Source organism: Barbus barbus (genome assembly GCF_936440315.1).
Source record: "Barbus barbus genome assembly, chromosome: 44".
NCBI classification, from domain to species: Eukaryota; Metazoa; Chordata; class Actinopteri; order Cypriniformes; family Cyprinidae; genus Barbus; species Barbus barbus.
The window spans coordinates 25,972,501-25,990,000 of NC_136722.1; the positions used below are offsets into that span (position 1 = coordinate 25,972,501).

General features: G+C 39.6%; 2 protein-coding genes across 4 annotated transcripts in view; both read left to right on the forward strand.

The window, feature by feature from the left end:
* The window catches only part of LOC306863503 (protein APCDD1-like), a 64,378-nt gene that overhangs the window by 31,146 nt on the left and 15,732 nt on the right, over positions 1 to 17,500 (forward strand). The gene's annotated exons all lie outside the window — the stretch shown is intronic.
* The window catches only part of LOC306863502 (serine/threonine-protein phosphatase 4 regulatory subunit 1-like), a 32,085-nt gene that overhangs the window by 4,229 nt on the left and 10,356 nt on the right, over positions 1 to 17,500 (forward strand). For all 3 annotated transcript variants that reach the window (XM_079406873.1, XM_079406872.1, XM_079406874.1), the window contains exons 3-14: positions 3,712 to 3,796; positions 3,912 to 4,018; positions 5,621 to 5,763; positions 5,834 to 5,980; positions 8,766 to 8,873; positions 8,977 to 9,042; positions 9,530 to 9,688; positions 10,874 to 10,992; positions 13,254 to 13,567; positions 15,041 to 15,183; positions 16,356 to 16,454; positions 17,492 to 17,500. The exon at positions 17,492 to 17,500 is cut by the window's right edge and continues 177 nt beyond it. In XM_079406873.1, the coding sequence (XP_079262999.1) occupies positions 3,738 to 3,796; positions 3,912 to 4,018; positions 5,621 to 5,763; positions 5,834 to 5,980; positions 8,766 to 8,873; positions 8,977 to 9,042; positions 9,530 to 9,688; positions 10,874 to 10,992; positions 13,254 to 13,567; positions 15,041 to 15,183; positions 16,356 to 16,454; positions 17,492 to 17,500 (1,473 nt within the window). In that variant the 5' untranslated portion in view covers positions 3,712 to 3,737. The remainder of the gene's footprint in view (positions 1 to 3,711; positions 3,797 to 3,911; positions 4,019 to 5,620; positions 5,764 to 5,833; positions 5,981 to 8,765; positions 8,874 to 8,976; positions 9,043 to 9,529; positions 9,689 to 10,873; positions 10,993 to 13,253; positions 13,568 to 15,040; positions 15,184 to 16,355; positions 16,455 to 17,491) is intronic.

Genomic DNA, 17,500 nt, shown 5'->3' on the forward strand with positions numbered 1-17,500 from the left:
AACAGAGATTCAGCACAGCCAGAATCCTCCTCTCCCATCAGACACGTCCCTCACATCACACTCAGACGACCCCTCCACACCAACAGAAGGAACGCTAAAACCAGAAGTCGCTCTTGTAATTGATTCAAATGGGAAATTTATTGATGAAAAGAAACTCTTTCCCGAACTCAGAGCACACTCAAATCACTAAACACCACCCCACCCTGGACTTCACATGCCTCTACGACCATGTCCATCTGTACAAAACAGCTGTTCCTGTCTTCGCCAGGACCCTCAAAGATGTGGCCCTGAATCGTAACCGCAACAGCACCCCCAGGAGCAACAGAGTCCACCAACCTCCACCCAGACCTGTAAGAAAGCACAGTGTACCCCCAGAGAGAACATCCAGAAGACAACAGCACTCTCACATGCACCCTCACATCCTCACATTCAGTGAATCAGGCCAGACCAAAGCCACTCCTGCCAACCCCCTACCCCCCTCATACACAGCAGGCCCCTGGCAGTCACAGCTATGCTCAGACTGTGAGCAGAAGACCCACAACAGCACCAGTGCAAGCCACAACTACAGAGCTAAGAGACATCCGTCAGATGCTCAACCTACTGTCATAGGTCAAAACTTATCAACAAAACTAAGACCCTATGAACAACAAAGCATTTATAATATAAAGTTGGAATATTCAAGGCCTGAGATCATCTACCTTTGGCCTCAAAAGCAGAAACACAGATTTCAACTCAGAAATAAAGAATTGAGACATCCTCATCCTGCAGGAGACCTGGAGCAGAGACGGACCCACCGGCTGCCCCAAAGACTACAGAGAACTCCTCATCCCATCTATTAAACTGCCTGGAGTGACACAAGCAAGAGACTCAGGAGGATGCTTATTTGGTACAGATCAAATCTTGTCCATGCCGTCAAAGTAGCTAAAACAGGACAATTCTATACATGGTTAGAAATTAATAGGACAGTCACCACAACAGAGAAAAACATCTTCCTATGTGCCACTTACATCCCTCCAGCAGAGTCTCCCTATTTTAATGAAGACAGTTTCTCCATTCTTGAAGAAGACATGAATTCCTTCCAGTCACAGGGAAGCGTACTGGTCTGTGGAGACCTAAATGCCAGAACAGGTGAAGAACTGGACACACTTAACTCTCAGGGGGACAAACACCTGCCTGGAGGTGACGTCCTCCCCCCACCTATACACACACGAAGACACAATTATGATAAAACAACAAACACAAGCGGAACACATCTGTGTCGCACACTAGGTATGCAGTCAATGGCAGACTAAGAGGAGATTCCTACGGTAGATACACCTACAGCTCTCCTTTTGGTAGCAGTACAGTCCACTATTTTCTTACAGACCTTAACCCAAATTCCCTCAGAGCGTTCACAGCCAGCCAACTAAACCCACTATCAGACCATAGTAACCCTCTACTTAACCAGAGAAACATCTAAACAAACCCAGCTCCACTCACTGAGAAACACGTATCGATGGAAACTAAACAGTAAAGATACATATCTAAGCACAACTGGTGCCACTGAGAAATGGTTTGACAATGACTGCAAAAGACTTAGGAAAGAAGTAAGAATCCTATCAAACCAGAAACACAGAGATGCTGACAATGAGAACATCCGTCATCTCTATCATGAGAAACTTAAACAATATAGGAATACTGTAAGAAAGAAAACAGAGCAAAACACAAAGTCAACTCAAAGAAATTGAAGAATCCTTAGAATCCACCACTTCTGGAAACATTGGAATACACTAAACACATCTTACCATCAAGAACTAGCCGTCCAGAACAGAGATGTTTGGATAAACCACTTCTCCAACCTTTTTAGTAATATAGAAAACAACCAGGAACAACATGCAATGTGCGAAAAACTAAGGGTTTTAGAGTCGACCATCAAAGACTACCAGAAGCCTTTAGACTCTCCAGTTACACGAGCTGAACTATTAGACAAAATACAAACCCTGAAAACCCAAAACGCCTGTGGTGTCGATGGCATCCTAAAGGAAATGATCAAATGCACGGAGCACAAATTCAGATTAGCCATCCTCAAGCTCTTCAATATCATCCTTAGTTCAGGTTTATTCCCCAACATTTGGAACAAAGGCCTAATCACCCCAATCCATAAAAACAGAGGCAGATTTGAGCCCAATAACTACCGTGGCATATGTGTAAACAGCAACCTAGGTACACTTTTCTGCAACATCCTAAACAGCAGACTAGCCCATATTCTTCGAGACAGAAATGTCCTGAGCAAGTGTTGCACATCAGACCATATATACACTCTCCATACCTTAATCCATAAGCAAATCAACCAAAACAAAAGCACAATCTTCTCATGCTTTATTGACTTCAAACAAGCTTTTGACTCCATTTGGCATGAAGCTCTTTTTCTTCAATTAATTCAGTGCGGCATCGGAGGAAAAACATATGACATCATCAAATCAATGTACAAAAGCAACAAATGTGCTGTTAAGATTGGTAACAAACACACAGAATTCCTCCCTCAGTGTCGTGGAGTGAGACAGGGCTGCAGCTGAAGTCCTACACGGTTCAATATATACATAAATGAGTTAGCCAGGGCTCTCTACTAGACACTGAAGTCAAATGCCTCCTGTTTGCTGATGATCCACTAAAGAGGGTCTACAGCAGCATCTAGACCTCCTGCACAGCTTCTGTCAGTTAACCCCAAAAAGACAAACATAATGATTTTCAGAAAAAGACCCAGCAACCAAGACCAACATCATAGTTTTAAATTAGACACCATGCTCCTTGAGCACACGCAGAACTACACTTATCTTGGCATAAATATTAACAACACAGGGAATTTGAACAAAGCTGTGAACGACCTGAGAGACAAGGCACGGCGAGCTTTTTACGCTATTAAGAGAAATATCAAAATTGACATCCCAATCAGAATCTGGATAACAATAATGAAATCAGTAATAGAACCCATGGCACTCTACGGGTGTGAAGTCTGGGGCCGCTCACAAACCAAGAGTTCACTGAATGGGACAAACACCCAATAGAGACTCTGCAACATGTCTGACTGAGAATAAAACCTTAGCCAGACCAAACCAAATAATTAAAACACAAAAAGAAAAATACCTACAGCATTGGAGAGACACAACAGCCCTACAAAGTAAACTGGAATGCTATTTGGCCCTAAATAGAGAATATGAATTGGCAGGATACCTGAGTACAGTGAGTGACCCTAAACTGAGGAAAGTCCTGAGCATGTACAGACTCAGTCAACACAATCTCACCATAGAGACCGGCAGACACAGACAGACCTGGCTACCAGAAGAAGACCGGCTGTGTCCCCACTGCACAGGAAATGAAGTGGAAACAGAACTGCACTTCCTGACATCCTGCCCTAAATATGCACTAATTAGGGACACTTTCTATCTGTGTGTGTGTGTGTGTGTGTGTGTATGAGTGAGAAATTGTGTGTGTGTGTGTGAGAGAGAGAGAGAGAGAGAGAGAGACATTGTGAGTGAGAGAGTGTGTGTGTGAGTGAGAGATTTTGTGTGAGTGTGTGTGTGTGTATGTGTGAGAGAGAGAGACTGTGTGTGTGTGTGTGTGTGTGTGTGTGTGTATGTGTGAGAGAGAGAGACTGTGTGTGTGTGTGTGTGTGTGTGTGTGTGTGAGAGTGTGTGTGTGGCTCAGAGTCTGACTCCATTATTGTGTCTTCAGTGCTGGATTTCGTGTCTCAGGATGAGATGTTGACTCCTCTGGGCCGACTGGACAAGTACATCAGCAGCGAGAACATCTTCAACAGGTGAAACACTGAACTCTGTTAATATATGACTCTACAGCAAGCAGATGACCTCTTATATCCTTCAGAGCATTCTGTATCCCACCATGCACCTGACCCTCTGTTTGTTTGTGTTTAGGCAGATGGTGGCCCGCAGTCTTCTGGACACACTCCGGGCCGTCAGCGAGGATGAGCGTGAGTGTGTGTCTGTGCTGGAGCGGATCGACAGACTCGCAGATGACTCAGGTACTGAACCGATTCGCTGAGTCGCTGTCCTGTTAGAGTCGTGTCATAAAGACTCTGTGTTTGAGATCGGACTCCTGTGAGCTCTAGACCGATAAACACACACACATCCTCCATCTGTCACACTTACATGTGTGTGTTTAGTGAAAGAAGAATTGTTTATGTGTTGTTTTTTTTGTAAGTCTTCTTTGAAGTGTAAAACATATTGAAGTGTATTTTATTAAATGATGCTAGGAAACATTTTTACTCAAATACATTTAATGTTAAAGGAGAAAAAAAAAAGTTTCACCTGTGAAAAATATTAGAATTTTATCAAATATCAAATTTAATTATTATTATTTTTTTTGTAAAATATACTTTTGAAAAAAAGTATTAGCATTTTGTATTTTATTTGTAAAAGAAATTGTTAATTGTATTTTATTTATTTATGTTATTTATTTATTATGAATTATTGTATTTTATTATATAAAATTTGTTTAAATCTTACACTTGAGTTTGCCGTAATTATAGCCTTTGATGCTGATATGGCATAAAATCAAAAATAAATAATTAAATAAATCAGAAATATTGTCAAAAGGCTGATGGAAGATTTATCAAGTGATTAGAAAGAAACCTTTTAATATGACAAGAAAATGTGTGTGTGTGTGTATATGGAGAAAGAATTTGGAAACCACCAGCGACACCAGCAACCAACAACGATCTGATCAGCTGAGAAAACAACAGTAGTTGATGACTGACAAATCATAAAAGCTGTGAAAATGAACCCTAAAAGACATGTCTGTAAAATCAGCAACAACTTCCAGAAAGCTGGGGTGATGCTCTGACAATCTACTGTCCTCAGGAGACTTTGACACAGAATTACAGATGCTACACAGCAAGATGCAAACCTCTGACCAGCACCAAACATAGAAAGACAAGAGTAGAGTTTGCAAAAAAGCACAAAGGTGAGCCAGAAGAGTTTTAGAACTGTGTTTATGGAGCGATGAGACAAAGATGAACCTTTATCTAAGTGATGGGAAAGCACTAATGTGGAGAGAAAAGGGAACTGCAATGATCCCAAGCATACAGCCTCATCTGTAAAGCATGGTGGAGGTGGTGTCATGGCATGGGATGCATGACTGTCTCTGGAGCAGGCCCTCTCAACTTTACTGATGACTTAATGTATGATGACAGTAGCAGAATGAATTTGGAAGGGTACAAAACCATCTTGCCTACCAATATTCAAGAAAATGCCAAAAAAAGAAAGAAAAAGTTAAAGAATAAAATAAACACCACAAATATATTTTCTCAAGCCTAATGGTCCAATGTTCAGATTTCTGTACTGGAAATTTATGCAAAATTAAAATGCATGCATATTTAAATAGAAAATGTGTCATTTGCAAATTTAAACATTTTGGAAAACTTGTAAGACAGATCTATCTTTAAAGCTTCAGCTGTTGTTCTGGTTGACTGACCGCTTCATATCTTTGTTTTTGATGCAACTGAACGTGTTTTTCATGCATTATTAGCTGAAGCACACATTCATATTTCAGCATTGCTCATATATGCAGCCATGTTTTGTTTCTCCAGCTGTGCTTTATGAATGAAATGCTGTTTGATCCTCAGAGCCGACGGTTCGAGCGGAGCTCATGGAGCAGATCCCACACATCGCCATCTTCTGTCAGGAGAACAGACCTTCCATTCCGTTGGCTTTCTCCAAGTACCTCCTGCCCATCGTGGTGCGATACCTGGCCGACCAGAACAACCTGGTAGGTGTGATCTCTGTGAGCTGCTGCGGTTCCTCAGGAGCGCTGCTGAAGAGGCGTGTTTGTGTGTCAGGTGCGTAAGACGAGTCAGGCGGCGCTGCTGGTTCTGCTGGAGCAGGAGCTGATCGAGCGAGGAGACGTGGAGAAGCTGGTGTGTCCCGTGCTGGTGGAGCTCACGGCTCCCGACAGCAGCGACGAGGTCAAGACCGAAGCCATGGCGGTGAGAGAACACATGCAGTTTGACCCGCAAGAGATGCAGAAAAAAATATCTTGAAAAATGCATAGTTTTTAGTAAGGAAACTAAATTTTGCAAATGCTTTAAAACCCTCAAAATACAAAAATAATGTTTTTTATTTATATATATATATATATATATATATATATATATATATATATATATATATATATATATATATATATATATATATATATATATATAAACAGTTTGAAGTTTGGAGTCAATTTAATTGTTTGGAGTCAATTTAATGTAAAATTATGCATGTAAATATTTCCAAAATATATGCTGTGTATTTATATATACATAATAAATATACACAGTACACACTAGGGATGCACGATATTGGATTTTTACCGATATGCGATGCCGATATTTTCAACTCATTTTGACCGATGCCGATATATGTGACCCGTGCAAGCAAAATGAGTCAGAATGCGCAAATTTTCAAAAAATTTCACATTCTCCATTAAAATACCTTCAAAATTATATATTATTTGTTGGAATCGGACAAAAAATGACTGAGCTACAGCTGTTTGAAGGCAATGGAGGCAGCAGAGAAAAATTGAGTTAAAGTGAAGGAATGCTGCACTTGGCAACAGACCTACAACTTGAGAAGCAGCAGCGGTCGTCCAGAAGCGAGCAGAGAAAACGGTACTCCTCTCAGAAAACGTACAAATAAAGATCATTTTAGATGCAATTACTTTTTGGAGCATTGGGATCGCTAGAAGAGGGCTTGATGAACTCATTTTTGTGAAAACCTCAAATTTTTCACTTCTTTTGACTCAAAATTAGTCCGTGCGCATTCACACTCATTTTGCCAGCACGGGTCACAACACCAAGTCTCTCCTGTGCTGAAGTTATAAGCAAAATGTTTTTAATTTTGGTTCGTTTTTAATAAGAACTTATTTGTTAGAATTAAACAATAATGAAGGTTTTTTGATAGTACATTGAAGCTATGAAAATAGCTATAAATAAAGTATATATCAATCGCTGCATTTTTTCCCCCAGAAAGATGCAGTGTAAACCCAAACATTTTGTTTTAAGATTTAACATTTGTTGGTGGTCTAAAGCAAAAGAGTTGTAAAAGTTCTGAAAATCTTTTAGAGCTTATGATTTATTTAAAAATAAAACACATTACACATGAATAATAAGTGTATATAAAATTGTTTAATTTACAAGTGTCATTTTTGTAATTTTTTTTTCATGTAAGCTAGCTTCAGACCTTTAAATCAAAACATACACATTATTTTATGACATTAATTACTGCTTTATTTAATCAGAAACAGTCAAAAAAAATAGTGTGTAGGCTATTTTACTTTTAATTTAATAAGTAGGCCAACAGCGCCCCCTACAGATTAGAATGACTTACAGAACGGGCGTTAGGACCCGGGGAGGCTGACACTGCTGCGCTGTGCTATTACTATTAGAACATAAATGCAGCGATCCAAATCTAATCTAATATCATTCAGACAAAACTTTGCTTCAAGATTGAGCCACACTGCTGACGTGATCTAATCGCGTGTGAGTTCATGTATTCCTCTTATCGGCAAGACATATCGGCATATTTCATATCGGGCCGATGCCGATATTTACATTTAAAGCCATTATCGGCTGATTCTGATATCAGTCCAATAATATCGTGCCATCCCTAGTACACACACACACACACACACACACACACACATTATGTACAAAACAAAAACTTTTAATTTGTATGCGATTATTTGCGAATAATCGTTTGACAGCACTAATATAAATATGTAGGTTTTTGAGCCATTGTAAATTATAAGTTAAAAGGAATTTAGTTCATTTCAATTAGGTTAATGCTGATAATTCTTAGCCTTTATATTTTTCTAGATTTCGTAGTAATTGTTTTTATGGTGTGGTTTGTGTAATTTAAAATGTATAAGAATTTCTCAATTTTTTAATTAATAAAAAAGTGGTAAATGCAGTAATAACATGGTAACATTAACATTTTTAATTTAAAAATATGGTTACACTTTATTTGTCCTTGTTACAGTGTAATTATATATTATAAGTACGGAGTAATATTGTAATATTAGCTTTACTGAATAGGCCGCTGCCACCACCTTTAATTCTTTAAGCCAGTGTGGTCTGGCACCAGAAGACAACACACTACCACAAATGATTTTATTAAGAGAGGGGATGGCAGGACAGGCTAAACACAGCCTAAGAAGCCTTAGTGTGCTACAGAAGTTCACTCACTTCATTCGTGACATCCCACAAGATCAACTACAAACAGTGACGCTTCATACTCGTATAAAACCTCATGCATGTGCAAATTAATACCTGCTCCCCTAGAAATTTACACTCTTAATTCTTCTCACCCCAGTCTCTGAATACACAGATCCTATCCCGGTGTTCCTCATTCCCCAATCAGCCTCATTAATTAATTGTCAGTACAGTGTTCAGTCTCATTAATTAGTTGTCAACACGACACTCCAAACACAACGCACATCACAATATTGATTAACTACATGTACTTACTATATGGTTAGGATTAGGGTTTGGCTTGAGGTTGCTTGCATGTAATTTATTGCTATTATATCAGTAAGTAAAAGTAACTTGTAATAAAGAGACCTTCAAATAAAGTGTCACCAGAAACATTAAGTTCTGACTGTTTTTGTAAAGTAATGATGGAAAGAAAAACACTCTCGTCGGGTCTTGAGATGATTTTGTAGCTCGACTGGTTCATACAGCAGCAGGCAGGACTCTTGAGTGTTTGTTTCTGATGCTTTTGTCTCAGATTATTTGTAAAATGGCTCCGATGGTGGGGAAGGATGTCACCGAGCGGCTCTTTCTGCCGCGCTTCTGTGAGATGTGCTGCGACTGCAGGATGTTTCACGTGAGAAAGGTCGGTGAATCTGATTGGCTCAGGAGGATGATGGCTGAATCTGATTGGCTCGTGCTCGTGTTCGGTCCTATGCACTCATCAGATGCGTGTTTGTGTCCGACAGGTTTGTGCGGCGAACTTCGGAGACATCTGTAGTGTGGTCGGAGGAGAGGCGACCGAGGAGCTGCTGGTACGGTCAGACGCGGGGCAAGTTGTCACGAGGGTTAGATGTCTGTAACTGAGGTTTAAAGACAAATAAATGCATGTTTTCTCTAGCGGCACTTTAAGGAAGATATTTTAATTTGCAATATTTTTTGGATATTTACAGTGGTGGCCAAAATGATTAGAACACTAGTATTTTCAGCAGCTAAAGTGCTGCTATAACCAATCAGAAAAAATACAAATTTCCCATGATCATCGTTTTCATGATCGATCTTCGCTGTCACGGCCGAGTACTCGATTGCTGTTGCACATCCCTATTTTGTATGCATATTTGTTTTAATGTTTTGCTTTGCTCAGCACACTAGGTGTTTGAGGTTGAGACTTCAGAGTGTGTGTGTAGAAGCAGTGTGACAACTAGCCCTGGTCTCCTCCGGAGTGGGGTTGGAAGCGGTTCAGTGTCGTGTGATGCTATGGCTCTGTGTGGTTGTTGATGTGTTCCTGTGTTTCCGGGTCAGCTGCCGCGGTTCCTCCAGCTGTGTTCTGATAACGTGTGGGGCGTGAGGAAGGCCTGCGCCGAGTGCTTCATGACCGTCTCCTCAGCCACGTCTCCAGAAGTGCGCCGGACCAAACTCTCATCTCTGTTCATCAGTCTGATCAGCGACCCGTCGCGCTGGGTGCGGCATCAACACCAACATCAAACATTCTTTCTTTCTTTCTTTTTCTTTCTTTATTTCTTTCTTTATTTTCCCCACATTTTTATGGATTACTTTTTTCCATTTAATTTTATTGGATTACATTTAAACGCTCAAATTAAATGTCAGAAAGTACATCAAATTAATTTAAATCATGAAATGTATACAATTTAACATCAATTTAATAAAAGTTTAACAAATTAAATTTGATTTTGATCAAATTTTGTTTTTTGATCTAATTAAAAATTTACTTATTTTTCCTATTTTATTTTTTCCAACTTCCACGTTTTCGGGTTACATTTTAGTGGATAAATTAATCTTCTAATTAATTGAATAAATTAATAAATTAAAGTCTAATTAATTGAAATCTTGAAATTTGTACAATTCAACAACAATGTAATAAGTTTAACAAATAAGATTTTTTAGGGCCCTTTTGAAATCTTTTCCCCAAATATCCCCAAACTTTTATGTTTTGATTTTTAATGTTCCACTTTAATGATTTAATTGAATTTTAAAAATCAAGAGAATATTTAATCAGTTGGGTGTTTGGGTTTTTATTCATTTAATATTTTAATAACGATTCATTACAATTTTAGGGCCCTACAAATATAAAAAAAATAATTTATTAAAATGTTTATGGATTCTAGGATTTTATACAAATTTATTGTTAAAAATGGTGGTAATAAAGAGAATGCATAAAACTTTTGAATCCTTTTAAAATTTTATTTAAAAAAATTATTTTATATATATATATATGTGTATATGTATATATATATATATATATATATATATATATATATATATATATATATATATATATATATATATATATATATATATATATATATATATATATATATATATAATTTTTTTTTTTATGTCGAACAAAGTGCCAAACAGAATTAAAACATGGATGGAAAATTGTGTGATATTCCTATAATATTATTATTATTATTACCTTGGGAAGTACTTTCTACTGTTAAACCAAACCTTTATTTTGTAGGAATGTAATGCATATTTTTTGCGTGTTTGATGATAGTTTTCTGAAATCTGGATTTGTTGATCCAGATTATGCTGGGTTCCGTCACACTGTGTTCCTGACTGATCCAGTGATTGGCTGCATGTTTTTCTGTGAGCTGATGTTGATGAGGTGTGCTGTGCTCACAGGTGCGTCAGGCTGCGTTTCAGTCCCTCGGTCAGTTCATCTCCACCTTTGCCAGCCCCAGCAGTAACGCGGGTCAGTACTTCAGAGACGAGGCCGAGTGGAGCGGAGCACAAACACACAGGTGAGACGATAACGAGCTCCGAGTAGTGATCGACCGATAGTGATTTTTTTTATAACCGATACCAATTATTTGTATGTTTATGTGCCCGATAACCCATATTTATTACTGTTATAGAGTAAATAAATGAATCCATACTTCACTCTGGTTTTTCCTCCTTTCAGTCATCTTAACAAAACATGTTTTGAGAATTAGCAGTCTTTCATGCAGGGCTCTAGACTCATTCTTCACACTGATCTCACTTTAGTGACTAATTTTCTCAGTTGGTCGCATGAGCACATAATTTGGTTGCAATTTGTTTTTTGTCTTTACTACAACATTTGATTAATCAATGCATGCTGATGAACTTTTATCATAGTTTATAGTTATATGGTAACGAAAGTGTTCAACATTCAACTCGTTCTTATTCATCGGTATTATTTGTGATTTAAAGGAATTCCTTTTTTCGTGCGCTTTCACTTTCAAATTTGTGATCTTGGTGTCACATTTTACAAGAAAAGATCATTGTCTGTTTTGTTTATATCTATACACCTTTCACTTTTTAAGACTAAAACAAAAGATGGATTCATTGTTATTAATTATAAAGCACAACAACAATAAAACAGTACGTTGACAATGACAAACTATCTTACATAACATTTATTAACAAAAACGAATGTATCACAACAATAAAACATTTTATTTATAAAAAGCTTTAGCAGGAACACTAATATTAGCAGTAAGCAAAATAAACGTAGAATGTCTAATGTTTTCAAATGGAGAAAATAAAGGAAATATCTGTAAATCGATATATCGTGGCTCTCTAGCTCCGAGTACCGAACTGTACCGCCGCTCTCAGTATGCAGAGCACACAGCTTGCGCAGGGCACCATCTCAGTAGTTAAAAACAAAAATATATTACTTAAACATATTTCATATATAAGCATAACATGTACATTCTTATATACATGCATGTGTTTGTATTTATATATGGTCAAAGATAGGATGTAACGATTCACTCAACTCCTGATTCGATTCACGATTTTGTTTTACAAAAAGATTTAAGACAAATTATAAATTAAATGTGTCCTTTTATTATTGCTTGGACAAAATGCAGCACATTTCTTTGTGAAATTGAAATATAACACTATAATATACACTATACTAATATAGCACTTGCATATTATTGCTCTTTTGATGGTTTTGATTGCTTCTATTCTCCTCATTTGTAAGTTACTTTGGATAAAAGCATCTGCTAAAAACAAAATGTAAATATAAATAACAAAACTAAATTGAAATTTTAAAACAAGCTCCAAATCAAATAAGTAACACCAATAAAATAAATCTTTTTATATTCAAAATAAGGCTTTGTCTGTGCTCTTCCCATTTAAGCTTAGAGGCAACCACTGCATTTGAATCATCATCCAATCAAGATGCAGCGTAATGCAACATGAGCAGTTTATAATCCAAATTAGATTGTTTCATTTCAAAGTCTGAAGCAAAAACAGAACGGTCCGACTTCAGTTTTGTGAAACTATACATAAAAAATATCTGCATGAAATGAAACGGCAGACGAGCTGAACGAGACGCAGATTGTGTTTAGCATCTCAACCGGCTCGCGGTTCATCGTTACATCCCTAGCCAAAGTAGTGTAATACTGCTTTAAATTGTTGTTGTTTAAAAGTTTTCTGTTTAATTTAATTGCAATTTTGTTTTTGTTTTTCTGAGCATAAAATAAATATACATTTTTCCCTGATTTAAAGAAGACACTCACTAAAATGTATTTCAGTGTAACAATCTTTTCATTCATATTTACAACAAAAATCTATTTATGACATATTAAAAGACTAATTACTTTCACCCCAAATACTAATTAATTGTAATTTTACACTTTTAAAATTTGCCAATATCCTAGGTTTTGGTCATTTGTCAGTAAGACGTTTTTACTCATTTAATAAAACCCAATAAAATGTAATATGCTCGCTTGTTCTTTTATATATTTTAATATGTGCAAGTCAGAATAAGCATGTTGTTTGTATTTTTACATAAAGATTGTGTTAGACTGAATGAGAATGTAACATTATTTCAACCAAATTGACATATTCTCCAAAAAGTTTACTTTTGCATTTAATGTGCTTGGATGTGATTAATGGTTTGACAGCACTAGGTGAAATATTAAAATTCCAATAAAAATACACAAATGTGCCAACATTTCTGCAGTTAGCATTAACACAGGCAAAACACTCTGCTAACGGTCATCGCTCGCTCGTCTGCTTGACTCCGCAGCACCAGCGCAGCCGCCGTGTGTCCGCCGCAGGACTCCTGTGAGGCAGAGGAGGGAGGAGGAGAGCAGACGGCCGAGGTGCTGACCGCAGACGAGCAGAAGTGCCTTCCTGAGGAGACGCAGCCTCCAGCGCAGGAGATCCCGGAGCAGGAGCTCTTCAACTCCTTCCACTTCTGGAGGACTCCAATCCCTCAGATCGACCTGGAGCTGGAGCTGCAGGAGGACCGTCGCTCCGCCGTGCCGTCGCTGGCCAGAGAACAGCTGCAGGAGCTCATCGAGAACCTGGAGCCGCACATCGACGACCCCGACGTCAAAGGTGAGCCAGACGAGATTTCTACCAAAACATCGATTTTTATTTTTTTTGAATCAGCTCTCAAATAAACACCCAAATCTAAGTTAGTCAAATCCAAAATTATTCAAACACATCATTTTTGATATTTTTTTTTATTATTGGGTGCAGGACACACTAAACTGCAAAAAATTTCTTTCTTTCTTTCCTTCTGTTTTTATCTTGTTTTCTAGTATAAATATCTACAAATTCTTGAATTCAGATGCATTTACTGTACAAGATATCATGTCTTGTTTTCTAAAAAAAATGCCAATGGGGTTAGAAATATAATTTTGTTTAGCCTTTGAATTGAGAATTTTTTCTTACCCCATTGGCAGATATTTTTGCTTGTTTTAAGCAAAAGCTTACAAAATTTGTATAATTCTTTCAAAAAACAAGACTTAATATCTTAATTTTACTTGTCAAGTAAATGCATCTTGATTCAAGAATGTTTAGACATTTTTACTAGAAAACAAAAATACTAAGAAACAGTTTTTGCAGTGTATAGTTAATTTATGTAAGTGAGGATAGAAAAATAAAGTAAACTGTGACTGAGATTTATTCAATAATTTAGACAAGTAAAAATCTAATAAATATGTAACACAATGCGCATATTTATCAAATGAGTTTATCAAATTTATGGTCATTAAATGTTTTCATGACTTGAAACACTGATTGATGATGGACTTTAGTGAGTTCACACAGCTGACGTTTATGCTTGTTTTGTGCATGAAATCAACACTAATACAGTTCAAAACATGCTATTAAAGAAACACTAAACGCCGCTGTATCGGTCAGTGACTCCAGCTCTACAGGACCTCTTTTTCAAGCAAGTGTTGTTGTTTGGTGTGTGACAGACGAGCACACACACCCTTGCCTGAGCGTGACAGCAGGATCTGTGTCAGAGTCACACAGCATTCATCTGGTCACATTGAGCAAGAGTCTGTGTGGCTCATTGTGATCTTCAGGAGCGGAGCGAGAGCTTCGTGTCAGTGGAAGGAAATGAGCTCAGGAAGTTGCAGAGAAACAGAAGGAGTGACGCACAGAAACAGGCCTTTTGTGTGTTTGCTCTTATCTGAGCTCCTTTATTCTGGACAGAGCGCTCCGATCAGCTCTGGGTCTAAACTACAGCTGTTAAGACATTGAAATTCAATCTATGTGCAGATTAAATCGTAAGTGTAACACTATATGAAGTTCTTGTTCACTGAACTGTTGTATGAATCAATCTCACATTTGCAGAGATAATGCAGAAACAGCACTCTTGTTGGTGTGATATTGCTAAACTACATCATCTGATATAAATATAAGAGGGTGATTTTTTACACTCATATCTTGGAATTTTGAGCTCATATAACTGCGTTCTGATAGATTTCATCACACGGTCAGTCGTTCTGCATCATGATGATCAGCATCAGTGTGAGATGATGGACAGCGTTTAACGAGAGTGTGTTCTGTGTCCAGCACAAGTGGACATCCTGACAGCTGCCCTGAGAGCCACGGCGCTGGACTCTGGACTAGAAGATGCTTTCCTGGAGCCTCGAGCTGCTCGATCAAACCCCTTCAGCTCCCAGCAGCCCTCAGAACACCTGTCAGCCAACACACAGGTACACACACACACACACACCTGAACACACACCTGAGCTCCTGTCTGCTGACACACAGGTACACACACACACACCCCTGAACACACACACACACACACCTGAACACACACGCACACACCTGAGCTCCTGTCACCCGGCACACAGGTACACACACACACACCCCTGAACACACACACACACACACCTGAACACACACGCACACACCTGAGCTCCTGTCACCCGGCACACAGATACACACACACACACACCTGAACACACACACGAGCTCCTGTCAGCTGACACGCAGGTCAACACACACACACACACACACACCTGAGCTCCTGTCAGCCGACACACAGGCGAACACACACACACCTGAGCTCCTGTCACCCGGCACACAGATACACACACACACACACCTGAACACACACACCTGAGCTCCTGTCAGCCGACACACAGGCGAACACACACACACCTGAGCTCCTGTCACCCGGCACACAGATACACACACACACACACACCTGAACACACACACCTGAGCTCCTGTCAGCCGACACACAGGCGAACACACACACACCTGAGCTCCTGTCACCCGGCACACAGATACACACACACACACACCTGAACACACACACCTGAGCTCCTGTCAGCCGACACACAGGCGAACACACACACACACCTGAGCGTTCTTTAAGACATAGTTCACCCAAACCTGTGTGTTTCTCTCTCTGCTGAACACAAAAGAGGATTTTTCTGAAGAATGTTTCTAGTCCTCATTGATTTTTTCATAATATGGAGGTCAATGGTTACATTCTTCAGAATATCGTTTTATATTTCTGCTTTTGGGTGAACTTTGTCTTCTAATGCTCTTTTTATTATTGGGTCACTAAGTTTCCTAAAGATGGTGTCGTTAGACGAGTTTCATGATCGTTACTCCTCTAATGCTTCAGGAGCGCGAGAGCATTCACAGATGTTTTAAGAGTGTCTCTCGTTTATGACCGTGTTAGAGTTCAATTCATTTATGTGAATCAGTTCAAACTGTCTGATTCCAAACTGAACTGGAAGATTCGTATGCTCACCAGAGTCTCTCTGTAGATATATATTGCTGTTTATGACTGAGGTTACATGAAAAGTAGAAATGAAGTGTTCAGATTCACTGTTGAATCTGAGCTGAATGGTTTCATGTGTTTCAGAGGCGTGGCTCCTCTCTACATGTGACGCGTGACGATGATGATTCTGACGTGAGCGACAGCAACCTGAGTGCTGAAGACGAGCGGAAATCCAAACAGCAGGTCAGTGCCACAGCACCAGCTCAATCCCATCATGCTCTGCTCTGACCCACTCAATCCCATCATGCACTGCTCTGACCCACTCAATCCCATCATGCTCTGCTCTGACCCACTCAATCCCATCATGCACTGCTCTGACCCACTCAATCCCATCATGCTCTGCTCTGACCCACTCAATCCCATCATGCACTGCTCTGACCCACTCAATCCCATCATGCTCTTCTCTGACCCACTCAATCCCATCATGCTCTTCTCTGACCCACTCAATCCCATCATGCTCTGCTCTGACCCACTCAATCCCATCATGCACTGCTCTGACCCACTCCATCCCATCATGCTCTGCTCTGACCCACTCAATCCCATCATGCTCTGCTCTGACCCACTCAATCCCATCATGCTCTGCTCTGACCCACTCAATCCCATCATGCACTGCTCTGACCCACTCAATCCCATCATGCTCTGCTCTGACCCACTCAATCCCATCATGCACTGCTCTGACCCACTCCATCCCATCATGCTCTGCTCTGACCCACTCAATCCCATCATGCTCTGCTCTGACCCACTCAATCCCATCATGCTCTGCTCTGACCCACTCAATCCCATCATGCACTGCTCTGACCCACTCAATCCCATCATGCTCTGCTCTGACCCACTCAATCCCATCATGCACTGCTCTGACCCACTCAATCCCATCATGCTCTGCTCTGACCCACTCAATCCCATCATGCTCTGCTCTGACCCACTCAATCCCATCATGCACTGCTCTGACCCACTCAATCCCATCATGCACTGCTCTGACCCACTCAATCCCATCATGCTCTGCTCTGACCCACTCAATCCCATCATGCACTGCTCTGACCCACTCAATCCCATCATGCTCTGCTCTGCTTTGTCTCAATCCCATCATGCACTGCTCTGCTTTGTCTCAATCCCATCATGCTCTTCTCTGACCCACTCAATCCCATCATGCTCTGCTCTGACCCACTCAATCCCATCATGCTCTGCTCTGACCCACTCAATCCCATGATGCTGTGCTGCAGGATGTGGTT